The 26,803-nt window shown below is 38.4% G+C and overlaps 2 protein-coding genes across 2 annotated transcripts in view; both read left to right on the forward strand.

Moving 5' to 3' along the window:
- The window catches only part of chrna7a (cholinergic receptor, nicotinic, alpha 7a (neuronal)), a 35,974-nt gene extending 17,769 nt beyond the window's left edge, over positions 1-18,205 (forward strand). The window contains exons 4-10 of the mRNA XM_032521076.1: positions 3,375-3,484; positions 7,850-7,929; positions 10,993-11,160; positions 11,291-11,485; positions 14,238-14,324; positions 14,675-14,784; positions 15,818-18,205. Of these exons, the coding sequence (XP_032376967.1) occupies positions 3,375-3,484; positions 7,850-7,929; positions 10,993-11,160; positions 11,291-11,485; positions 14,238-14,324; positions 14,675-14,784; positions 15,818-16,360 (1,293 nt within the window). The 3' untranslated portion in view covers positions 16,361-18,205. The remainder of the gene's footprint in view (positions 1-3,374; positions 3,485-7,849; positions 7,930-10,992; positions 11,161-11,290; positions 11,486-14,237; positions 14,325-14,674; positions 14,785-15,817) is intronic.
- A 910-nt stretch (positions 18,206-19,115) lies between these two features.
- Positions 19,116-26,803, forward strand: part of trip4 (thyroid hormone receptor interactor 4) — an 83,317-nt gene continuing 75,629 nt past the window's right edge. Inside the window, exons 1-11 of the mRNA XM_032516095.1 lie at positions 19,116-19,384; positions 20,801-20,982; positions 21,248-21,378; positions 21,511-21,729; positions 21,848-21,926; positions 22,016-22,121; positions 22,248-22,463; positions 22,559-22,688; positions 24,388-24,581; positions 24,707-24,831; positions 25,563-25,654. Coding sequence (XP_032371986.1) covers positions 19,305-19,384; positions 20,801-20,982; positions 21,248-21,378; positions 21,511-21,729; positions 21,848-21,926; positions 22,016-22,121; positions 22,248-22,463; positions 22,559-22,688; positions 24,388-24,581; positions 24,707-24,831; positions 25,563-25,654 — 1,554 coding nt within the window. The 5' untranslated portion in view covers positions 19,116-19,304. The remainder of the gene's footprint in view (positions 19,385-20,800; positions 20,983-21,247; positions 21,379-21,510; positions 21,730-21,847; positions 21,927-22,015; positions 22,122-22,247; positions 22,464-22,558; positions 22,689-24,387; positions 24,582-24,706; positions 24,832-25,562; positions 25,655-26,803) is intronic.

The following is a 26,803-nucleotide window of genomic DNA, read 5'->3' on the forward strand; positions in this document are numbered from 1 at the left end:
TTCTTCTATATACCATTATACCAATACAATTCTCATGTCATTTGTTATTTTTTATTGTATGTTTTTATTTTATATTTTTTATATTTGATAAATATTCAAATCTTTAATGCAGCCTGTTATTAATATGTACTACACTGCTCAGGCTTATGCATTGTCATACCCCTGTAAGCATGTGGTTGTTGTTACACGTTCTGTCCACTAGAGGGACTTAGACTGGCCATGAAGGGGATCTACGTCACCGCGCATCGCATTTTCAACACACCGCTCTCTGTTTACTATCATTTTCCACCACGCACACGACGACAAACACAAAATGGAGAACTCTGTAATGAAACATTATCTAATAAGTGTATTTAAGCGTCTCTGTTGTAAAGGCTAACGTTGATCGGTTAGCACAATGACAACATGTTAGAAAGTACAGGCGAAACAATGTGTCATAAACTAAGTAACATAGCGTTAGCCACGATGCTAACAGCATTGATAACTAAGCCAAACGGTACAGCCACTACTATTTTAGAAGCAACCTGTTTCTTGCAGATTTTCACCTTACTGAGATTACAGCTGTTAGAAGGAAACACGTATATGAAGTCAAAGCTAACTCTGACAGCTGGATGGCAGCTACCATTAGCTTTAGCTTCATGAAGCTCCCAGCTAAGCTCCAAAACTTGCGACGCAGTTATGGAAAAGAGAATTTATGTCTAAATCTCAATTAATGGATGGATCTGGTGAATTTTAAAACTATACAGAATTCTGTGGCAAATTTAGTCTTCATTGTTTGCTTAGACTTAGAGAACACACTAAAGTGATAAAAAAAACATTTTAATTCCCTTCAAACAATGACTCAACAACTTTTGGTGCTTTCAAATCTTATGTTTGTGTAGAAGGTGTTAGCTCGAATAGCAAACAGTTCACTAACAAGCTTGTTAGAAATGTGTTCCTATACTGTCTGTACAAAATATTATCCCTTTCAACTGCAAATGAAAATATATTCTCTGAGGCTATGGTGGTAAAGAGGCACAAAAGATTAGGAAACGATACTTATCCTATCCTCTCCCACCAAAAGCCAAAGAAGTGACATTGACATTTAAAATGATTTATCCATCGAATCACTTCCTACATGCAAAATTTAATTGGGAAAACAAATAATAAAAAGATGTTGGGAAAGTTGAACATATTTTCTTTCAGTGTGAACCGATTCATAATTTTTGGATATCTTTTCAATGCTGGCTTCAGTGTAAAGGTATACTTACCAGACTCTGCTACATTTCATGTGTACAGAGAGTCTGGCCACTCTCCATTGACAAGTGTTAACTTCCTTAAAGTTTAAAACCATTGGCTCTGCCCAGAGCCACTCTGGATCTGCCATAACCAATCACTAACGTTTGATCGTAACATCGGCTTACCATCGCTAACGTTAGCCTTAGCTAACTCCTAGCTAACGGAGCGAGCTGAAAAATTAAACTTTTCCCAAACCCATGAGGAAGAGGGCCACAACATCATGGCCACCAATAAAACTCACAGACCGAATGGCTTTGCTCGCATCTTTCTTCGTCACCATTAGTACGTAACTCTCCGAAGGTTACCGAACCTCAATGTCATCCTTGTCAGCCACTCCTTCTGTTCACTCATTGGACTGCCATTTATTTGGCTGGAAAACCCGCAAATATACCGCAAACCCAGTCGGAGTACTGAAGGAAAATGAAAATTGAGCATGAATACGTAGGAGAATGAAGCCAGGCTAAAGGTATGCTGCTGCACCCTATAACTTAAATGTCAATTGAAGCTGGAACATTTTTAAAGGAAAAGATTTAGAGTTCTTCATAAATAACTTAATTGAACATTGTAAAATTTGTATTCATAGGTGTACTGTAATTATTTAAAGGTCAAACCCCACATAAACGGTTGGAAAAATGAGAAGTTCACTTCATCTTTTCAATGCATGAAAGGAAAACGCCAAGAGACTCTTTTCTTTGTTAAGTTTACATTCCCTACTTGACTTGAAAGACCACCAGCATCTTTATTTTTCTTCATGTGTTATGTTTTGTTGCATATATTGTCTCTACCTCAAAGCTGTCAACACCTTTTTGAAAAATGCACAAACACATTGTGCCTTGATTAATTTTATAACTGTTGCTTGCTAACTATCATACGATACATTTTTTTTTTTTAAAGTTAGGAAACCAGAACGAGTTAACTGATAGCATAAGCATTTTGGCTCGGTGGATGTTGACTTTAAAGTCATGTTACTATTTCCCATCCTTCTTCCAATTTCAAGCCACAGCCTACCACTCCCCCTGTAATGTTACTTGGTACATCACTTTAGTTCACATTGCCTTGTTTTTCTCACTCCCGTAACTTATTGTTTATCGGACGTGACGTGCTTCTGTGACCGCTATTCCAGAGTCAGAATACACACAGGATAGATATGGCAGACCCACAACCACTCGCAGACCATCGCTAGGACCTGCCAGCCAGTCTCTGGGTGTTAAAGGAAAGGTGGATGCTGTTATTCAAAGAGGGGACAGAAAGATAGAGGAGGAGGTTTTTATTGTGAAGGATCTGACCATACCCTTGTTGGGCTTTCCAGTGATTCAAAGACTGCACATGATTCCTCAGCTCCATAGCATAGATAATGTTGAAACACACTTCCGCTCTACAGACAATGGTATGCTTGTATGTGGGGAGAAGAAGAATGAATAAAAATTGTTGAGTTGATCCTGACTGTTGTCTCCTTGAGTATAAAGTACAGAGGAACAATACACAACCCAATAGGCATAGGCCCACGTTTTTTTTGTTGTATTTTTTTATTTTAGTACATACTGCAGCTGCCCTTACAAAGTATGTGTTGCATCCAGTATGCACACAATTGGGACAAAATTTGCCACTTTACATCTGCAATGTTGACCCTCTTGATGATATGCATGACTTTGGATCAGAATAGCAGCAGGCTGGCGTGCATATGTTGCAAAATGCGACCAGATGCAGTAATACATTTTTGGAAATCTACAACCTGTAGCTGATTTCTAGATTTGGTTTAAGGTTCTAGTATTACAGTCATACAATGTGGTCAACTTAGTATTACTGGAATAGCAATAAAGCGGTGTCCCTTAGAGATCTAAAAATCATATTCCTCCACAGATGTCACTGAAATTTGGCACAGAGATTGAACTCAATTCTTGTACCATGTCACTGAATAATGTTACCCACAGCTGCTGTCAGATACATTTATTTTACCCATCATAATAACTGCCGGTGTCACTAATAAATGCATTAGTGTTACAGTAAAATTCCAGGTTGACCTTTTGAACAAGGCTTACAAAACACTGGTTTAAAGGATATGTTTAACGTGTAAAATATGTTTCTGCATCCCACAGCAGTGGGATGATCACTACCTGCGGTGGAATACATCAGAGTATGGAGGTGTGACCAATGTGAGATTTCCTGACCATCTCATTTGGAAGCCAGACATTCTGCTGTATAACAGGTATTGTAAGGACAGATCTGCACTGTAGTTGGTTATATATGGTGTCAGACTCAGCATGCATGCTTTGCAGATAATATAATGGAAGTAGAGGGGAGGGGGGAGGGATACTGTTTTTTTATTTTTTATGTGTTCCAGAGCTAAAAACAAGATGGTAACAATGGCACCTACTGTGATACATTAAACACAGCAGAAGAATCACATCATTACAAATAGAATCATTCATAAGTGACAGGTACATGGGATTTATGAGGATTTGTGGCATTCACAAAATGATTTGGATTGTATAAACAAACAACACGAGTAGTCATGCACAGATACCTGTAAAATAAATAAATACAACTGTTTGGTTATAATAATTAAATGAATTGTGGATTAATTAGTATTTTAAATGTGAAAAATGTTATTATTACATGAAACTTTCCCCTTCAGCATACAAAATTTAAGGTCCACTTTGCTTGAAGTGGTTTAGGCCTCTAACTTCATGTTTATTTTGGGTCCCCCGATTCTACTAGTACTAGTAATGATCAAGTCTTACGAATGTGCACCTCTTCATGAGCAGGTGGCAATCATGAAGTTCACATGAGCAATTAATGACAAGTTTGTGCTGTTAAGAGTTTTTTTGACTGAATCTGACTTGGAATACTTGTGTGATTAAACTTCAGGGTACAAAGACTTAGGATGACAAAATAAAAATGTTCTTGCATCAGACCCATTGCATCAATTTTATGGTCCAACTTTAATTTTAAAGTATGTGCTTTTATATTAATGGCCCAACTAACACACATGTTGCAATAGTTATATAATAAATAATTAAAAATAAAATAAAACTCATACAAATATAATTATTACTTTAAATTGAGTTTGAACCCCTTTTTTACATCTCAACTACAAATTTTACAAAACAGTATTTAGACACTGTGTACTGATTTAAAGAGGAGAGCACATATTTGCTTGATTTCTTTTCAAATAAATCCCAAATAAAATAGAATAGAATTCACAATTAATTTTACATCAGAGCTTAAAATTGCCTTGAGCCCACCAGAACATCAATCAGTCAATCAATCAATCAGTCAATAAATCAATCAATCAACTAATCAAAATGTATTTATATAGCACTTTACAGCAACCAACAGATATCCGAAGTGAAAACACATATCGTGAAATAGAAAGAGTAAACATGGAAAAAAGAAAAATCAGAAAAGGTTACAAAGAAACCGAAGAATGGAATTGTCACACCACTGCTTCGTATTAAAAGCCAGACTAAACAAATATGTTTTGAGTTTGAGCTACATCTGTAATAGTGCAAATATCAGGGTGTAACTTGTTACAGAGTCTCGGGGCAGCAACTCCAAAAGCCTGATCACCCCATCGTTTATACCTGGACTTTGGTACTTCCATAACTCGCTAATTTGATGAACGCAATAACCAGGTTGTGCTACCACAAAGTTAAAATTTCAGACAAATACTCTGGGGCCAGACCGTTTTAAGGTCTTGAAAACAAACAATAAAATCTTAAAATGTATTGTAAAATGCACAGGGAGCCAATGTAGAGTGAAGAGAACAGGAGTGATTCGTGCACATCTAGGTGTATTTGTTAAAATGCGAGCAGCAGCATTTTGCACAAGTTGAAGACGTGAGACGGACTTCTGATTCAGACCAACATAGGGAGCAGAAAAGGCTTAACTTTAGCCAGGAGACAAAGCTGGAAAAAGATCATTCTAACTACATTACTGAGCTGCTTGTCAAATATCATGCAGCAATCAAAAGTAACCCCCAAATTTTTGACAACTGACCTAGTGTAAGATCCCAGAGCTCCCAAACTCAAAGCTGGACCATTTTTAATGCCTGAAGTACTGAAAATAACAACACACTCTGTTTTGTCTTCATTCAAATTAAGAAAAGTTTCTGAAAGCCACAACTACTAAGCAGGACATTCAGTGCAACACTGTCATTTGCTTTCACAGGCAAATAGATTTGCAAATCATATTCGTAGCAATGAAATGACAAGTTGTGCTTTCCTATAAATGCCCCTAAGGTCAGCATATATAAAGAAAACAGAATGGGGCCAAGAATGGATCCCTGGGGTACCCCACAAAAGAGGCGCAACTGATGAGGAGAGGTCACCAATCATAACAAAAAAGCTCCTATGATACAGTGACGATACAGACATTTCATACACAAGACGTGTGTAACTCTGCTGACCCGCCATTCAACCCGTGCTGGAACCGTTCATAGTGAGTCAGCCGTCATTCTGTGAGTAGCATACGCACCCCCCCCCCCCCCCCCCCCCCCCCCATCTCTTTTGATCAGTCTGTTACTGTTGTTGAAAAAATGTGAAGAAGCTTTCTCAGAGAAACATTTTTTTAATATATCCTATATATTTCAGATAATTTTCATGTAAACATAAATTGCAGCTGTGTATTTTCAATCTGGGAAGGAAACCGTGTTTTTGCATTTAATTTTAATCCCAATCTGTTTTAATAAAAGCTTGTGAAAAGTGGCTTTGACCTTAAACTGAACATTTAGCCCACTTTGTAAAAAAGTATAGAGGCATATATCGTGTATCGCCATTCAACCAAAAAATACAGAGTGATGATTTTTAGTCCTGGACTAGTAGAAGATCTCTAGCACAATATAGATGTAATATGGATAAATAGCCTATAGGCTATTCAAAGCTGCTTTATGTGACAACAACATTTGTTATGGTTAAAATCAACAAATAATCGTGTTAACTAATCTTGATCTTAATATTGATGAAACTAATCGTGATTATCAATTTGACCATAATTGTTCCCAGCATCTACAGACAAGGCAATATAATTATGTACCCTCAACAGTGCAGACTCAGTACTGTGACATGATCTAAAACCAGATTGGAATTTTTCAAACACGGAACATAAAAGCCGCCAGAATAAAATAAATATACTCAGGTGACTACATGTCAGAATATGCTGAAATATTCAGGCTTTAATGTTACAGGTCGGTCTGCACAGTAGCAGACCTCGTGTTTTCTCAGAACTTATTCAGAATAACCCGCTGAGAGAGAGACGCACAGGCAAAAAAGGAAAGATAATAAACCCCACTGTTGCACAAAACAAACTTTAATCTAGTTCCTTTAGGAAGAAGAAACTTGGATTTCTCTCATTTTCAAAACTGAGCATTTATGTCTGATCCAAGCTTGGAAGATCAATATTTAGTGAATATACAAAAGTTTGGGGTTGCATACAAATTTCTATTCCACTCCATTATAGACAGAATAGACAGCTGATCTTTAATGGAATATCTACATTGCCCATCATCAGCAACCATTCACCCAATGTTCCAAAGGCACATTCTGTTTACTAATCTGATATCATTTTAAAAAACTAACTAGAAAAACATTAGCGAACCCTTTTGCAATTATGTCAGCACATAATGTAATCTGAAAATTGCTGCCCTGGTTAAAAGAACAATGCAACTGATCTCAGCTGGTATTCTGTCTACAATGGAGTGCAATGGAAATTTCTAAGTGACCCCAAACTTTTGACTGGTAGTGTACTTCTTTCCTTTTAAAGGTTAATCAGAAATGGCACCATAAACAAAACAATGTCACTTTAATACAGCTTGTGCTGATGACAGGGAACCGGGTTTTCAGAAGGCACCGATACACTTCACGGTTAGTGGAGCTCTGCAGTTTAAGTAGTAGTAGTTCAGCACAGTCTAGACAAAAGCTTCAGAGCAATACATTATTTAGACAAATGAATAAACACATATGAGAAATATGTTGGGAAAAGCAATTTGTTAAATGTCCCTAATGGAAGAGGCTATACAGATGACCAATTATCATACACCATTATCAATATTTAAAAGAAAGATCTGAACTAATCACATTAGAGGCACTCCCATTGACTAATGAAGGCATAAAGCATTGTACTTCATTTGTCATTGGCCCTCCGAGTAAAGCTTTGATATGAGACTCTTTGAATTAGACGCTGCTGCAAGATTCTTTTTGGGCTTTCAACTTCAGCTCAACCATGCCTCAACCTCTGGGGAGTTCATTTAGAGGGAGTGAATTGTGGGTAGCAGGGGAAAATGAGGGTAACCCACTGAATAACCATCCCCAGGGAAATGTTGCATCAGTTGTGACTCTTGGTGGGCTGTGTACCTGCTGCAGTGTTGAGTTAGAAAAATATTTGTAGTTTTTCAGCAGATCTTTTCCACTCGCTGTTTGTGGCTCCTCCAAATCTATGTTGCATCCTTATGATAAATAGCGTCTTTGCAAAGGTTATATCAGTGTATGAATTTGTTTAAATGTTTTCCTCTGAAGCTGTACTTTACTTACAGATAACTGCAGTAAACACTGATGTAGCTCCATGTTGTCCACAGTGCTGATGAAAGATTTGATGCTACTTTCCACACCAACATTTTGGTTGACTCCTCGGGCACCTGTACCTACTTACCTCCAGGTAAGAGTTATATCATCTCAGTCAACCAGATGTCAGAGTCAGACAAAAACACATGTTTACTCAATGAAAATATTAGATGTTTTATCATTGCTCACTCCCTCCTCTATTTTTTTTTATTTGAAAATACACATAAACACATTTCAAAATAGTCACAGATGCTACTTGTCTCAGGAAACACCTGATATTCACAGCCAAACTTACATTATATCAAATGGAAAAACTTGCTACTTTTTAAACAAATCCCATAACTAAACGTTAAATTCTAACTCCAGAGTCGGAAAGAAAATGCACATAGGAAGATTTGTAACAAATATATACAGTATATAATTTAATGAGTTCCAGAGCACACAGTTATACTTACAGCTTTTTAAAAAAGTGGTAAGAAATACAAAAGGAAGTCCTAAATAAATTGTAATCATAATAAAACTTAATAAAACATAAGACAACTATTTCCACCATAACCAGAGTATGGTGTTAATGGCTAGACATTATGTCAAAATCCAGCTAAAGTCATAGTGTGGTAAAGGAAGATGTAAGCAACGCCTGGAACCTGTCTATTAGAGACATCCACACTGCAACGTTAGTTGCTGCACATTAATAAAGTTCTGGTAGGCCCTGTATTTTTGGCGTCATTGGACAAATAATTCCATGATAATCTTTCAGGATATTGTAATTCAAGTGGTCTGAAAGACAAGTAGACTCCTGCACCTCGTCTTGGCTCTGTATTCACAGAAAGTCTGGTTTGTGAAGGGAGACTTTGGCCAGTAAAATCCTTTCAGAGAGAGTGAGAGCGTTCCTATTGGCTGCTCTGTGCATGCATTGCGACATGGAGGGGAGAGGGAGAGGTCATTCTGGCGTCGGTTCGCTTTCTTCCACTGCAGCTTTAAGGGTGTTACCTATAACTGTGTGCTCCAGATATGGTCTCATTGTACTGTCAGTTGTGGTACCTTTTTTGTTTTAGTTTGGAGTAGGATAGATTGCGCAGATTCATTTGTCCTTTCTGTACAGCGGTGGTCGGCCATATCTGTAGCCCATCAAACATGTTTGAGCCTCAGTGCTAGCCCCCCAGTGAAGTTTTCTCCGTATCAAAATCTTTGCTTAACGTGACATAAATCATCAGATAAGAGATCAGATTTCAGGGGACAATAAGGTATCATTATTTTATCGCATATGATATGCAAATATCAAACCATAACCAATAGCTGACAGTGTATTCATTAATGGTCATGTTTTCAAAAAAAAATGTGTAAAAAATGCGGACTATGTGTTCGCTTTCTAGCCGCGAGTTGGACAAACAGATTAATGCCACTCTCATGTCTTAGCTTGGCTTGGTTTAGCTAAGCATTAAAAGTGAAATGGATTAAACAGCTAGCCTGCTGGTTCCCCCCCCATGCCCAGTCTTTATGCTAAGCTAAGCTGATCATGTGGTCTTTAAAGAACCACCAACACACACACAAACACACACCACACACCACACACACACACACACACACACGGGAATACATTGAAATAGAAGGCCGTCCTGACACAGCTGAGCTGGTGATTACTGCTCTCCCTCGCAGGCTCTTCTTCACCCTTTTTTTCTCTGACCACACAAAAGCGCTGGACTGCCTTGCCTCAGCATCTTAATCGATAAAACCGTAAATAGCCAAATCATTGAATTTCTTGTGGATTGATTGCCTCTCTTACAAGTAAATTGCATCTCAACTTCATTCCAAATGATTACTCACTGAATGCTATTTTGGCCCAAAACAGTCACTCTGCACTTGAGCTCAAAACAACTGCATTAAATGATTACCCGATTGCAGATATGAAGGTAAATAAACACAAAACTATAAGCTTATCATTTCAGAGAAAAATTGGTGAGAGTCCCTGGCTTGCAGATTGGTATTTCTGAAAGTGAGGCCCCAGAATTACTAAGGCAAGGTCCCTGTGCATGGGAGAAACGGATGTTTAACGACTTGGGTTTCATTAGTGTGGCACATGTGAACTGACCAGCGCATGTCCAGAGGATGATGTCAATCGCATGTAGTTTCTTTGGCTCAAGAATCTCACTATCCAGAAGTCTCTGTCTGTCTGCCCGTCTGTCTGTCACACGAAGGGGCGCCGACCACATGAAAGGGTGCAAGTTAAAAAGTGAAAATGTTTCCTTTTAATAAGAGCACTTGCATAAATAATTAGCAGAGGTTATTTTTTGAAGAAAAACAAAAACAGAAAAGAAAAAAGTAAAGAAACCTTTTTCCTTAAAACTTAACTCTTCAGATCGCCGCTCCGTTTCAGTACCGCACACACAACACATGCAGCGCCTGACACACACTCAACAAACAGCACTATCTGTCTGAGATTATTACCTTGTACTGATTAATTAATGTTAATTCATAATGTTGGGTTAGGTAAAGTATAGTACAATACAGGATGCCAAGCAATCAGCCCATACTGTACAGGCATGTTTTCAATAGGCACTGTACTGGCTGGTAGGCTACTATATTTGTATATTGGTTTGTATTCTATACAGTGTACTGTAAATTCATTGACTTTAAGCTTACGACGTTGTGTGCTTATATCAATGTGTTTTGAGTAATTTCAGGCAATTTACATTCCAAATTATTTATTTCTAACTCGTCTTTGTCACTGAGTTCTTTGTATTTCCTGCTCCCCAATCTTTATTCAGTCCCTGCTGAGGTTTATCATCTTCTTGGCACTGAGAGAGAGAGGCGAGAGACCTTGTTTACTGCTGAAATCTCATATCTTTCTTAAGTATGAATGTAAATTTGTTTGGTGCCTGCCTCTCCTGAAGGATTACCGGCCTCTTTCATCTCATTGTCATATTGGATTTTTTTACTCTCCTTAGGATGGATGGCACTTGGTGTCCGTAGCTCTCTTGCTGCCTATAGCTGTTGGGCGCTGTCATTTGTTAAACCTTCCTCTGTTTTCTTCATCCAGAGTTCTTCAGAGTTTGAAATGTCACCCCATCCATTTCTGTCACTCTCTTCAGCAACCTTCCACAGGTGAAACATAGAGTATACATCCAAGCAAGTCTTTCCATGTTTATCACCACAACAGGGATCTTTAAGAGCACCTGCTACATCGACGTGCGCTGGTTCCCCTTCGATGTCCAGAGATGTGACCTGAAGTTCGGCTCCTGGACATACGGGGGCTGGTCTCTGGACTTGAAGATGTTGGAGCCGGATATCACCGGCTACATCGCCAATGGAGAGTGGGATCTTGTTGGTAGGAGTGGGCCAGGGGCTTGTGAAGTGCAGAGGATTGATATTTAAAATTCAAAATGATGATTTCCCAATAACATTCCACTCAATTTCTGCCAGCCAAAGTAGACCGTGTTGTTTGTGTTGCCTAACAGATGTTCCAGGACGGAAGAATGAGCGCTTCTATGCCTGCTGCGAGGAGCCGTACCCTGACGTCACCTTCACCTTGGTGATGCGGAGACGGACCCTCTACTACGGCCTTAACCTGCTCATTCCGTGTGTGCTGATCTCCACTCTGGCCCTGCTCGTCTTCCTTCTGCCTGCTGACTCTGGGGAGAAGATCTCACTGGGTTGGGAATACACACACAACACACACAACAGGGCAGAATTTATAAAATGTGATATATTATAATATTCATGCATATTTGAATATTTGTGGGGGAAACATCCCCGCCAGTATGCAATGCAGAGATACATTTCTTTCTGTTGGCCTACCTATGTGGCTGCTGCTAGGGAGCAATGTTTCAAATGTGTAGTCCATATGAATCAGAAACATGCCTTGATACATTTTTTCCAGCCTTATAACAAGATTTGAGTGCTTTTTCAGCACCTCTCACTGTAACGATAATACAACTCTTATAACCCTGAATACTGCTATATTTCATGATTTGACCAAATATTTACGAACTGCATGGCTTTTTGCAATGTGGACTTGACTGCTGTTTATTGCAGTTCAAAGAACAAAGCTGAAAACAAATGAGATCGTAATCAAATTAAAATCTTCTCTAGCCCAAGTGGTTTTGACACGGAGCCAACCTTTGTATTATTCTCCCATTTTTTCACCATCTACAATACATTTATGTCCTTGCCCATTTGTCTACCGGGTAATCTGCCATTCTGTGAAAAACTGTTTTTTTTATTAATCCACTTCCTCTGTGGCCTGAAGTAATCTGATAATCAGCACTGAGTGACTGACTTTACCGTCAGTGTGCCAAGAAACCGGTTTCATCTTATCTCAATTGTTACAGTTGACTTGACTATATGAGCCAATTTCATATATAAATTACACAGGCTTGTGAGGCAGTGTGTGTGTTTGTGTGTGTGTGTGTGTGTGTGTGTGTGTGTGTGTGTGTGTGTGTGTGTGTGTGTGTGTGTGTGTGTGTGTGTGTGTGTGTGTGTGTGTGTGTGTGTGTGTGTTCTTGTTGTGTGCGTGTGCGTGTGTGTGTGTGTGTGCACGTGTACATTATGTGGGAGTGGGGGTGCTGATTTATGCAGTTTGCGCCTTTTTCCAATCATAAGGGTCTTGCCCTACAGCTGGATTCTGTCATTACCAGTGCTTTAGACCCAGAAGTGTTTTTAACTCACAGACAGAAAAAAGAATTGCTCATGCCAAGTAAAATAAGCTGTCATGTGGATTTTTATGCTCCTTAAATGTGTTTGAAAGGTTTTTTTTATACTGTAGTTCACAGCACACATCAGGCATACGTCAGGAGTTATAGTCTGTGTACTCTGTATAACAGATCTACTGTATATAAAGTCCCTATATCAACCCAGCTATGCGTTGACATTATTATTTGAGAATGTATGAACCCAAATTGAGAAATGTGTATTCTTGGCAGCATTTATTCCCAGATTCAATTTCAATAAAACTGGACTGTCGTAAGAATTATGTTTGCAAAATGCACAAATGATTCACTTAGAGTATATTGGAATATTATAGTGTGTGAATCTTTACTCTCATAGTCTCAGAGATGGCAAAAGTACTCACTTCCCATACTTACGTAGAAGTACAGCTACTTGTGTTAAAAAATACTCTGGTAAAAGTAGAAGTACTGATTTAACTTCTTTACTCAAGTAAAAGTAACAAAGTAGAGGCTTGGAAATTTACTTAAAATATAAAAGTAAAAGTAGCCTTGGGAATGACAACCATTGGACCACACAAATATTACCAGAGTGCACGCTGAGAAACTTTAGTGGACATGGAAAAAAGTCTCTTTATATGCCATTACCTACAGTTTAAATGGATGTATGCCAGTAGGCCTAAAGCATCACATATTGTATATGATTATTGTGACAGAGACTGGGACCGCATGTTGGAGTCAAACCCACGGCTGCTGCATCAAGGAGTTAACCTCTATATATGTGCGCCTGCTCTACCAACTGAGCTAACCCGGCCACCTCATGCAAATTTTTGTGTTGTAAAGGTTTGTTTATATTAGAAGATTCCTTGTTGTGTCCGTGTTTTATTTTTCATAGAATTCTATTAATTGTTTAAGTTGTCAGTTCATTCAAATCAGAAAGCAAAAACACATTCCCTGTGTGGTATCTAGCTTTGCATAGAGTAAAGTCTGTATTTGCAGAGTTTTATTTATTAGATATGATAAACCACTCATTTAAAAGGATTCACATACCCATCCTAGGTCAACGGATATAAGAACATATAAGAAAACATAAAGGCAGCTCTTACATGTTTTTCAGAGTTATCAAACAAATATCAGCATGCCTGCAGTTAATTATATGACTCTTAAATCCTGCTTAGAAGTTCTAGTGTCTAGTAAGACAGCCAAAGAGACGGTGGCTTAGCGTTGTCAGCCCATTAGTGAGAACTCTGCTTCGGTATTTTGAAGAAACCTGTTTGTCTTTCTTTGCTTGGACCTCTCAGGTAATGTAGTCTGTGATTGTGACACATTATAAGCTTTAACAGCTCTGCAATTCTAATTTTGGGCTACATTACAGTACCCCATTGTGGAAGAGTAGCATACATTTGAAACAAAGCTGAATTAGCATAATAATACAAGGCATTACAAATGTATTGAATGTATCTGAGGACAATAAGAACACAATTTTAACAACGGAAAATAGCTGAATATAGTGCAACTGGAAACACTAACACGACTAGCGCACCTAATCTTTTGCATATTTTACCAAGTTATTTTTAAGGGTGAAAGTGTTTTGACTGCCATATAACACCCAACTTGTGCATATTTGTAGCAGATTTCAACATCAAAGAACCATGGGGTCCTGTCTGTGTGATTTGAATACTTTTCATTCCCTTAATAGTTTTATTGTGAAGTTCTTACTGAGATTTGGTATCCTTCCCAGGAATTACAGTCCTGCTCTCCCTGACTGTCTTTATGCTGCTGGTTGCAGAGATTATGCCCGCCACATCAGACTCAGTGCCTTTAATAGGTAAGCCAGGCTAAAGTTGAAAAGAAGTCGCTATGGGTGGGAAGATGCGGGTGAAAATGTGTGTAGTCATGTTTCATCATCTCATATCAAAGTCTAACTGAGTTTAAGCAGTTTCTTTATATAGAGATATATGTATTTGAAACCAAAATTAAAAAGTATCTTTGCATTTCTATGACACAAAGTAAGCAGAGTGCTTAAGGCAAGAAGGGTATTTTGCGCTCTTGAGCTGTGAGCCCTTTTCCTTACGCTGAAACATTTTATTTTATCCTTATGATGTCTCCTTGAAATGTTACCTGCATGACACAACATTCTGCTTCCATTCTTACTGTTTCCTCTATTTCTTCACCCAGCTCAATACTTTGCCACTACCATGGTCATTGTTGGTCTCTCAGTAATCGCCACAGTTCTCGTCTTACAATATCACCACCATGACCCGGATGGAAGCAAGATGCCAAAGTGGGTGAGTGTTGTTTCATTTTAAAACATCGTCCGTGACGGGTTCACTGATCCCATTAACATCACTTTAGTCACTTGACTGTGCAGCACATTAAGCAAAAGTGTGGACAACTGCTTTTATTATGCTGATTTTCAATTTCAATTGTATTTATAGTATCAATTCATAACAAGAGTTATCTCGAGACACTTTACAGATAGAGTAGGTCTAGACCACACTCCAGAATTTACAAGGACCCAACAGTTCTAGTCGTTTCCTCCAGAGCAAGCAACAGTGCGACAGTGGCGAGGAAAAACTTCCTTTTAGGAAGAAACCTCGGTCAGACCCAGGCTCTTGGTAGGCGGCGTCTGACGACCAGTTGGGGTTAAAAGGGAGAGTGGCGGTAACAGTCACAAAAAAATAGTAGTTTAATTTTTTTATTAGGTTATAGTAAATTTTGCTTCACTTCCTGGGGTCTCTTAAGATTGAAATGCATTTGCTTGTGTAAGTGTGTCCACCAGGTATTCTCTACAAGCAGGAATGTACTAAGCAGTCTTCAGGTGTTTGGATATGTTCAAGTTAGTTAGCCAGTTGTGAAAATATAAAAACGTACATGCAGAAATTCCCCAGGAGGATTCAGTCTGGCTAATGTATTTCTACAAATGTTTTTCTTCCTTGCACAATAAGGTCTCCTGATATGAAAACATAATGACAAAGTTTAGAGTCAAAGAATGCTACAACACAAAGCAGAGTAGTTACCTGCAGTTTAATATACCCTCTGCAGTGAAATGATTATACTTTTTGTACTTAAACTGTTGAAAGGGTTAGGAAGTTAGGGTTAGTTAAGGAAAAGTGACGAGTGGAGCATCTCTCTGAAATGTTAAGCAGATTTGGCATCTCCGAATTTAAAATTATTGTGGTAAACCAAACAAATTAGACATAGATGAAAGCTAAAAAAAAACAGGCTGTACGTTCTTTGGTGGATGTATTCTGCATTTATTGAAAGTTCATAACTCCCTTATTTCATTCATTTCTTATTCATTACTATTTGATCTCAAAGACCCGTGTGATCCTGTTGAACTGGTGCGCCTGGTTCCTGCGCATGAAACGCCCGGGTGAGGAGCGAGTGCGTTCAGCCTGTCACAACAAGGCTCCACGGAACAGTCTGACCAGCGTGGAGCTCAATGCAAGCACTTCAGGCTCCCAATCCACCAATGGCAACGTGCTGTATCTTGGCATGCGTGGCCTGGAGAGCATCCACTACTCCACAGCTGCCACCTCTTGTGACTCTGGGGTCCTCTGTGGACGGCTGGTTGGACGAGCAGGTGAGGATGAGGTGCTCCTCCCCGCAGGTCACAGCTCCTCAGCTTGCAGGGTGGAACCAGAGCTGGCCAAGATCCTGGACGAGGTGCACTTTATTGCCAAGCGCTTCCGTGACCAAGACGAGGACGAGTTAGTGTGCAACGAGTGGAAATTTGCAGCGTCTGTTATCGACAGGCTTTGTCTCATGGCTTTCTCCCTCTTCACTGTCCTTTGCACTATTGGGATCCTCATGTCAGCACCCAACTTTGTGGAGGCCATTTCAAAAGACTTCTTCACTTAAAGGGGAACACCACCCAAATAAAGAATTAATGGCTTAGGAAAGTTCAATCAATGCAATGTACCCAATGTTTGCGTACATGAGCTACTCCCTCTCAAAGCCAGAAACCAGAGAAGTAAGTCTCAAACTTGTGATCATGGAGTGTGAAGTCTAGAACTGCTCCCTAGATAATGATTGAAAGAAAAAAAAAACATTTTATTTTTTATACCCAAATGAGCTTTATTCTATTGTAGTACTCAGTTCTGAGACAGAAAATGAACCCATACATTCAGAAGGTTCCCCTGGGTGCTGTTAGTGTCATCTTTAACATCTTTCCCAATTCATTGTCTACGGAGCACTTCTGGACTTCATACTTGATAACATCACAAATATGAGTTTCTAATTTTTATAATTGGGAGAGAGTTGTTCATGTTTGCTAACATCTGTGGACTTTCTTAGACCATAGGAACTACATGTATGAATTCTAAAAAGGTAACCTCATGGGGAGGTAATTTGGATACAGTTAAGTATATTAGCATGGGACTTGTACATCACCAAATATTTAACCATACTTAACTCAAAGTTAAATTGAGGACTTCAGGTAAAATGTAATGCATAAAAAGTTGAATTCATACCTACATTATGGTGGTGTAAAATGACCAGCCTTTGACTTTATATTACACAGCTTTTTTGTTTTAAAGAAAAACATCTAAATGTGATCTCTTGTAAGGTTTTAAAATTATTTAAAACAAAATACTGGTACGAGCTATATGCTGTAATAGCATTGTTTAAGTATTGTTATTTGCTAACAATGCATGCAGCTGTGTTTTTTTTTTTATGTAACCTGTGTATTATTGTTCATTACAATGCATCTATTCTCAGATCTACTCCATATTAAACCAGTTATCTTGTATTGAAATGCATTTGTTGTACTCATAGATCCAAAGCAGTTATAAGATGTCGTAATTTACTTTTCCTATACAAATTATTGTCCTACGCATAACCATGTTCTTCCTTGGTCTTACTTATTGATTGTTGCTTTTTATTTTTATTTTTATTAAAGGGGCGCTATGCAGTTTTGGCCATTTCTTGGCAGGCTTTTCAGACCTTTTCACAGATGTAAACATAAACATTCTATAGTATGGACCCAAGTTGATTTCCTGTTGCAGTGTACAGTATGTGACAACTGACAGGAAGGTAACAAGGGGCCAGACTGTTGCCTAGCAATGGAATTCCATTGAAAAGATCTACAGAGCTCCTCATACAGCTTAGGAATAGATATTTGGCAGCTCCTATGTTTACTTGTGTCTGACTCCTCGCTCTCAATCTGAAGTTTCCTCTTTCTCTGTTCCTCTGACAGTGCTTTCCTACGTTTCTTTTTTGCCAGCTCGGACTTGATGATAGTGTGAAAAACTCTGAAAAAAATCCATTGCTACCTTGTTAGTCGGTTCCTTAATGGGCATGTGTGTGCAGTACCGTGAAGCAATTTATCACATCGTGACACCTGACATCACGCGATACTTCCTGATGCTGAGTCCGGCGACTCGCCAGCCAAAAGTTGCGAGGGTGGATTTTCTGCACAGAAGCGCTAGGGGGGAACAAGATGACCACCGTTTAACCCGGAAAAAAAGTAGTGCAACCATTCCAATGACTCAAAAGCTGTTCCGTCAAGGTATAAAGCTAAAAAAAAAATCTGCATAGTTCCCCTTTAATGAATGAAAACTGTAAGATCAAAATAATTTTGTATGATGCTTATTGTTGTACTTTGACACATTCACATATAAATGTATTTTTTCTATTTGAAAATGGGGACACCATATAAAAATGTTCTCCTGCTTCACAGAACTATGTATTGTACACTAGTATGCTGTTTCTCCATCCACCTTTTTCTGTTTGGACTGCAAATGATAACATTGACCTTTGCAATGTTAAATTTAATCAGACAATATGTAAAGCACATTGAGTTGCATTTTACTATGTATGAAATGTGGTATGTAAATAAAGTTGACTTGACAATAAAACAGACTGATTAAAAACTACTCTGGGTAAACAAAACCCAAAAGTGCTCCAGTACAGCTAGCCTACATCTCATTTTGTAAAAACTGAATTTCACTTAAAAAGAAAGTTGTTCCAACAAGTTAGAGAAAATATAGCCTTGAGACAAGAAATCAATTTTTAAGCATTTAGAGCGCACATCACTTGACCTATTCCACAAATGTTAAAAGCAAATTCCAGATATTACTTAAAGAAATAGGACTGTACAACTATGTATGTATTGTATTGTAAAAAGAAAAAGAAAAAATTTACAAGAAAGAGTTGCACAATGTACTTTTTTTTTTTTATATAAAAATGTTGCACATTGTTTCCCTGTACTGAAGATACAATTTAAAAAAGTCAGTTCTTGCTGCTGCATTAGTAATTGATGCTAATATATTCAGCCTACATACATTTTATTTTAGGCTAGACTTTAAAACTGGCAAATGCTAGCTAGCATTATCCAATTCAACATCCACCTTATTATTTAAGAAATAATTTGGTACTTAATTAAACATTACTGTAAAGTAGTGGCTAAGGGCACCTGTATTTCACTGCATTACACAACTGCCACCTAGTGACGAAAATGAACAGTTACACCCAATTACGCACCTACACTGATCAAAATGGTTTATAGTTTCATGAACAGTTGAGTCTAAATGGATACAGACAATGTATCTTTGATCCCCGACGACATTACGGCTCGTTCTGTTCGTTCCATAGAGTCTATGGTTCGTTCACTAACCCAATAGGCAGGAACCTTACTCCACAGCACGGGTTGTTTCCGGATGGGATTCTCCGATGCCACGCAGTTACTTTGTTTGTGTGCCTGTGTTATGTCGCCGACTGGAAACGCATTCATGATTCAGGTTTGGTTTGACACGCCACAACCAATACCTTTGGTTATCACTGTGAAGTATTTGTAGTTGGTAAAATGTCAGAGGCTTTGTTGAAGTGGTGTGTGGACCAGCTACACCACCAGTTTGGGTTGGAGGCATGTGAAGACATCGTCCAGTAAGTAGTTTTAACGCTAGTTAGCATAAATCTGACAGTTGTAGCACTGACCATAGACAGTGCTTCAGCAAGCTAACATCTGATAGCTTGATGGTGATGTTACGTCAACGTAACTGCGTTTAGCTAAGTTTTCTAGTGTGATTTAATCGATAAATTAAAGTGTGTGTGTGTGTGTGTGTGTGTGTGTGTGTGTGTGTGTGTGTGTGTGTGTGTGTGTGTGTGTGTGCGCGCGTGTGCGTGTGTGTGGCCATAGACTGTATGCAACTAGCTACTGTATATAAGTTTGGCCTTAACTCATTAGCAGGTAACGTTAGGCAGACCGTTTGGTAGGTGTTTAATGCTAGCTATGTATGACGTTAGCTCACGGTAACCTTTAATTTCATTCCCAACAAATTCCCAAATTCCATTTTTCGAGATGACAAATCCTGGGTGATGTAACGTTGTATCCATTTGATTATTTAAAAATAAACGCAGACATTAATGTATTGATAAAATGTGATATAAATTCATATTTCTGTTTTTATTTGCTTGTTTTCTCCTTTGTAGTTAATCACTTATTTATTGACTTTCCCATTTGATTTTCCATTATTTATTTATTCTAGCATTTGTTTTTTTCAAATGTATTTTAATTTTAATTTAATTAATTTATTGTTTATGTATGATCTTTATTCATGTGAACGATCATATTAAGTTTTGTAAGTGACCTTTGTAAGGATTTAAAAGGCTGGGAAACATACAAAATGTTGAATAAGGGAAAACATTTGAAATAAATGGCCTGGTAACAATGCGGCATGTTTTAAACGTCATGTCATATCTCAGAGGCACAAAAACACCTTGCATTATTTGCAGGTGCTGGTTAGTTATTATAGGTTATAAATATAAAGACAACCAATTATAGCCTCACTCACTGCTGGTTTGTTCTATGTAGACATTATAAACATTATTATTATTATTAACATGTTTTTCAAGTAAAGGTCAAAGTGTTGAGCAAACCTGTATAGATGGTTCGTGGCAAGGAGACACATTTATTTCCTAAGTAGATTAGTAAAATTATGGGCAATATATTCATAAATGGTGCTCTTTTGTACGCCTGTCTTCACATTAAAAGCAAATGTGTAAAAAATCTTTAGGAACCTCTTTATCGAAAAGAGAGAGAGCGAAAGAACAGTTCACATCAGGCCTTGAAGTACCCTAAATTGTTGTGAAAAAAATCATAAACAGTAAAGTACACTTAGCAAACTGATTCTGGAATATTAATGAAGGAACAAACTAGCAGACCACTACACATTGCTGGAGGCCACACAGGTATAAAGCAATGTGTAGGTATTTCTTCTTTTGGTCTTTAAGGTTTTCAACATCTGCTTTGACAATAAATGTTATTAAATGAAATGGTAATTATGTCATCCGGCTGTCTAGATACATTCTATCCATCGGAAATGCTGACGAGATTGAGGAGTATGTGGGAGACCTCCTACAGGGCACAGATGGGAGAAAAGGGCAGTTTATAAATGAGTTCCTCAGCAAATGGAAGAAGACTCAAAGACAGACCACAGATAGCTCAAGTCTTATCCTTCACAAGGAATCTTTTTCTTCACCAGGTAGGCCAATAAATGTCTGCCTGCCAATTGAATGTATTTTAATTTAGATTGAACATAAAATACCTCCCAGCCAGCCTAATACGAAGCTACAGTGCAAGGTATATATATATATATATATATATATATATATATATATATATATATATATATATATAGTAATGATTAAATGTCTTCTGAATGAAAATGTAATTACTGAAATATCAAAGTTTTTCTTGAATACACTATCCACATTCTTTGTTGAAGGTAATTTGCTCTACTTGTCTAGATTCACAAGACATGTCCAAAGATACCCAGAAAAAGTCTAAACGCAAAGGCCGTAACAAACAGGAGGTGATGACTGTCAGCCAAACAGAACCTGAGCCAGAGGCTGTCAAAACACCCATTGATCTGATGAGGGTGAGTACACATTGGCTTAAGCATTTGTTCTGTGACATGAAGTTAATTTGGAGATGATCCATTTCATTTTTGTTGCAGTGCTAATTTCTTTCCTCTCGTCTGGTTTCATCTCTTCATTTACTACTTTCTCAGGCCCACGAAAACAGTAGTACTTCTTCAACGAAGAAGAAAAGTAAGTTTGTCAATCTCTATGCTAAAGAGGGACAAGACAAGCTGTCTATCTTACTCCCAGGGCGACATGCCTGTGAGTGCCTTGCCCAAAAGCACAGACTTATCAACAACTGCATCAGCTGTGGTCGTATCGCGTGTGAGCAAGAGGGCTCAGGACCCTGTCTCTTCTGTGGAAGTCTGGTACGTAAGAGTTTTGAGTCCTTAAATTCAGTTCTTTTTCAAATCAATCTACTTGTGGTGCTGACAACCCTTATTTTTCATTTTAGAATTCTTTACTCACATGTTTTCTCTAATTCAGGTCTGCACAAGAGAGGAGCAGGAGATCCTGCAACGAGACTCCAACAAAAGCCAGAAACTCAGAAAGAAGCTTATGGGAGGTGAGAGTCAAAACTAGTCAGAATTTTGAAATACTAAAATCTATGAAATGATGACGTGGATCAATGCTATGAATACGTTTTGGTGACAGACAGTGGAGAAAGAGAGTATCTCCCTCACCAAGAGGCACAGATGAAGGCTGGCTTGGAGAAGGCTGTCCAGCACAAAGACAAACTGCTGGAATATGACAAGAATAGGTATTATAAAACACGCTTGGTGTGCAATGTCAACACTTTAACTGGACATTTTTGAGTACTGCAGAAGATAATCATGAAACTTGGTGACAATACTACCTTTTTATATGCTCTCCCCTAAAACTCCAGTGTCAGGAGAACGCAGGTTCTGGATGATGAGTCGGATTACTTTGCCACTGAATCCAATCAGTGGTTGTCACCCAATGAGCGAGAAAAGCTGAGGAAAAAGGAAGAGGAGCTGAGGGAACTTCGCCATGCCTCTCGCAAGGACCGAAAGATCACGTTGGACTTTGCTGGCAGACAAGTGGTTGATGAGGGAAACAACCTTAATGAGTACTACAACAAGTGAGCTAATCTGACAACACTTGAAACCAGGCTGCAAGGGTAGATTTTTGTTGTGTAGTCATGCTAAACACCTTCTCTTTTTGAAAACACATTAGGTTGGATGAGACCCTCGTGGCAATGAACACCGACTCTACGTCAAAATCGCCAATGTCCTCTAAAAGACAAGGTGGAAGGCAGACCCTTGGAGAGCTGGTCAACCCTAACATAATGCAGTCTGCACCAGAGGTAGGTAATTTCTTTATACTGGAAGGAACTATGGTGTCACCCAGTGGTACATTTTCAAAACTGCATATATCTTTCTTTAGACTACTAGGGGTGGGACAGTACACAGGTTTGTACCTCGGTTCAGACATCACGGTTCGGTACAAGTTCAACACAATGGAGGGAAAAGCAAAACAAAAATGTAGAAGGCAGTTTTAGGCACACTTACTTTAGAGGAAGTGTGTAAAGTAAGATGTAAACTATAAGTAGTCCACATCATCTCCAGACTCCATCTGGAACTTGTATTCAAAATAAGACAATCAGCTATAAAACTGAAAATGCAGCATCTCTTAGTTATGAAAGTGCAATTTACATAGAATAATAACCACAAAATATGTGGACGGGATGACATGTTGTAAAGAGGTTTGAGGACATGCAGCAAATACCTAAAGCCTTATTTGTATTTGTATCTAAAGGCTGGTTAAGCACTGTAGAGAGGAGAAGTTGGACAGTTTTTTGTTGTTTTTTTTGTCTCGTTCCAGTGATTGGCACAGCTGGGTGATGGCGTTGGATATGTATTAGCATGTTAGATGTATTTCCACCTAACAACTGCTGAACAATGCTGACACAGTCCTCGTCTTACCCACCACTCTCTCTTGCCCGTACTACTGTAACTGACCGAAGTTTTTGATTCGGGGGACGGCACCAGGTGGGATGGCATGAGACAAGAGGGCATGATACAAGAAACTCCAGGCTGCAGCCATACGGTCTCAAAGTTTTCCCAAACTTGCGATCTTAAAGAGGCCGGCAGGTCCTCTATGTGGGTCGCCACCACTCGCCATACTCGTCCTTAGTGCTGCTGTTTCTGACTCACTCACTGGACTGTCGACCGGACAAATAACTGCATGTAGGCGGAGCTCGGCTAGCCTCAGAGCTAAGGCGGGGCTACAGATTAGGTGTCTCTAGAACCTGCGCATCTAACAATAGTTCCGCATTACATTAGTTCCGCATAGAGATGGTCCAATACCATTTTTTGCTTCCCAATACCGATCCTGATACCTAAAATTGCGTATCGGCCAATACCAAGTACTGATCCATATATACCAGTGTGTCATATATTTGATTATATTTTAACAGCTATATACTACTATCCCTGTATGGATGTGATATGATTTCTGTCTTTGTTGTGGGTTCTGGCTCAGGTTAAACTCTTTGTGAAACATGAACGAACACAAACTATGAACGCCACAGAACTTTCTTTTTTCATCCAGTTTGACAGTTATAACAGAAAAAGAACATAAATAAAATATTTTGACGTAGATTTCATTTAGGGCTTTATTACATGGTATCGGATCGGTCCATAAACTCCAGTACTTCCCAATACCAGGTATCAAAACAGCTCTAGTTCCACATTACATTAATTAATTTGCACACAAGTTTTATATATTTTTATGCCGTGTATTCTCCGTGTGAATTCATGTACCAAACCAAAACGCCCGTACCGTTTCGGTTCAATACTAATACATGTACCGTTCCACCCCTATAGACTACTCATTTGTATAATTGTTCAATTTAATTTTAGTAAAATGGGTTGAAATTGACAGCTGTTTCTTCCACATGTATCCTGAGTTTGCAATGTACTGTTTTCCATCATGAACGTTGTGCACATAGTATTCACACTGAATCTACTACTGAAAATGATATGAATGAATGCACTTTCCAGTGGGTGGATGTTGGAGGCAGTGGAAGCTACAAGAGAAATCTAAAGCAGGGAAAGAGCTCGGCAGAGGACAAGGGAGGAGAAGAACGTTACAAGTTGCGGCTCCAAGACAAAAACCTTCAGGAGATGTCTGACGGGGGCTGGTGCCTTAGCATGCACCAGCCGTGGGCCTCACTTCTGGTCAAAGGCATCAAGAGGTAAGGAGCAAATAAAATCCCAAATTAGCTTTGAAATTAAACCAATTGCGGTACTAACCTAAAAATATACAGTTTAAAACTCATATGACAACTGTGTGTGTGTGTGTGTGTGTGTGTGTGTGTAGGGTTGAGGGGCGAACTTGGTACACATCCCATCGGGGTCGTCTTTGGATTGCTGCTGCAGCCAAGAAGCCGACTCCTCAGGAAATTGCTGAGGTTGAAGCCATCTACCGCCATATCTACAAGAAAGGTACACACACTGTACACAGTACATCAGGATCTAAGAATAGGAATACTGGAAGTGATGACCTTCTAGATTAGAACCCAACCTATATATCGGCGGGCCGATATAGGCATTTCCCGCTATCAGCATTTATAATGGACAATAAAAAATTCATCAGAATAATTTTATTGTGACAAATAAATGATTCTAATAAACGAATGTTTAAGAAAAATAAAATAAAAACAGACAGTTAGGAGTGTTGGCGTTGCATAGTTTGTCCATCAGAGGGCCCTCTACAACGTCCCTGTTGGAAACCTTGATTTTTAATTTTTGTGTGTTTTTGTTCAGAGAACTTTAAATTTCCTATCTTAAGTTTGTATTTTTATACATTTTATTTATCAGAACTTTAATATATTTAAATCTTCCTCTGTTCTATTGTGACAACAAAACTAATACTTATATTATTTTAGTGAGAACTCATAAATAACTACAAATAACTAATGTTAAGGAAATCTGTTTAGGTTTTGGTACGCGTTTCTGCATTAAAAAATATATATATATATTGTTAATCAGGCAATATATTGGAATATATTTAAATAATCAAATATTTGTATCTGTATTAGCCTTAAAGATCCATAAGGCTGATTGGTCAATATACAGTTCAGTTCAGTTGAATTGAAATACACACATCTTGGAAAACCGATGCCAGAAAGTTTGAGCATGTTATTGGATCTTTGATTTGCCTTGTTTCTGTGCAGAGCCCAGGTTTCCCAAAGACTACCCCACTGGCTGTCTGTTGGGCTGCATCAACGTGACCGACTGTCTGTCTCAGGAGCAGTTCAGAGAACAGGTCAGTGAAACATTTTAACATTCCAGAGTTAAGAGTATAAAACCAAAACTAAATTTCTTTTAAAACTTCATACTTAATATAACTTTTACTTTTACTTTTGTTACATGTGACGTGGAGGATTTTATTTTTTTCAAGTTGAGTGTCGGTGTTGGTTGATTTACAGTACAGGTAGTTGGAAAAACACAGGCAAAAATGTGTGATTTGCTTTTGGCTGGCTTGGAGGACAGTTTGACACAGTTTTTGTTATTATGTGTTGACTGCTTGAACTCTTGGAATTCCCATTGTCCTTCTTCTTTTGGCTTTTCCACTCCCTCTGCCCTTGGAGGCTATGCTAATTTCCAAATTCTGTCTCATCATGTAATAGTATTGGCATAGTGCATTGTGATTTTATAGACATCCAGAAGCTTATCTTAACCATGACCACACAGTATGGGCCAAAAATACACAGTCAAACAATGTTTTTAACAACTTAATTGCCCTCCAGACAGGAACACACTTAGAAGTCTAAATCATTGTGAATTACTTTTTTATGGTTTCATAGACAATCTGGACAGTTTTAGAAGGATGGCCATAATTCCCTTCCTGAGATATTGTATTTGACTGATTTTACCATTAGGCCTACACGATTAATCGTTAGAAAATCATGATCTTGATTCAACCTGTTCACAATTCAATTTTTAAATGGCTTTGATAAAAAAAAATTGAATTTTGTAAAGAATTGACTTTTATTATTATTTAATTTTACGAGCCAAATACATCACAAACACTACTACTTTCTTCTGTGAGTTTTAAACATAGACTGTATAAAATAGGTTTTAAAGAGCTCCCAAGTGCTGCAGTGCTCTCCCTTCTCTTTATTGAGGCCTCTATGTTTAAAGGCTTGTGATGATGCGCAATGTGCTATAAGGGCCAAAAAAGAATCTATGTTTGGTTTGGTTAAAATTATCTAGCAAATGTCCTTAGTTTTCATCTTTGTCAATGTCTTTCATGGAGCAAATAACGTTATATCTTTACGACCATGACATTTCCCATAGACGTATATAGTTTCCGACTGGTAACCCATAAATTCCTACATTCCATGTAAAATTGAACACAACAAACCACAGTCGCCTGGCCTCATGGCGGTACCGAAAGTCAGAAGAAAGCAGC

Source organism: Etheostoma spectabile, chromosome 1 (genome assembly GCF_008692095.1).
Source record: "Etheostoma spectabile isolate EspeVRDwgs_2016 chromosome 1, UIUC_Espe_1.0, whole genome shotgun sequence".
In the NCBI taxonomy this organism is placed as follows: domain Eukaryota; kingdom Metazoa; phylum Chordata; class Actinopteri; order Perciformes; family Percidae; genus Etheostoma; species Etheostoma spectabile.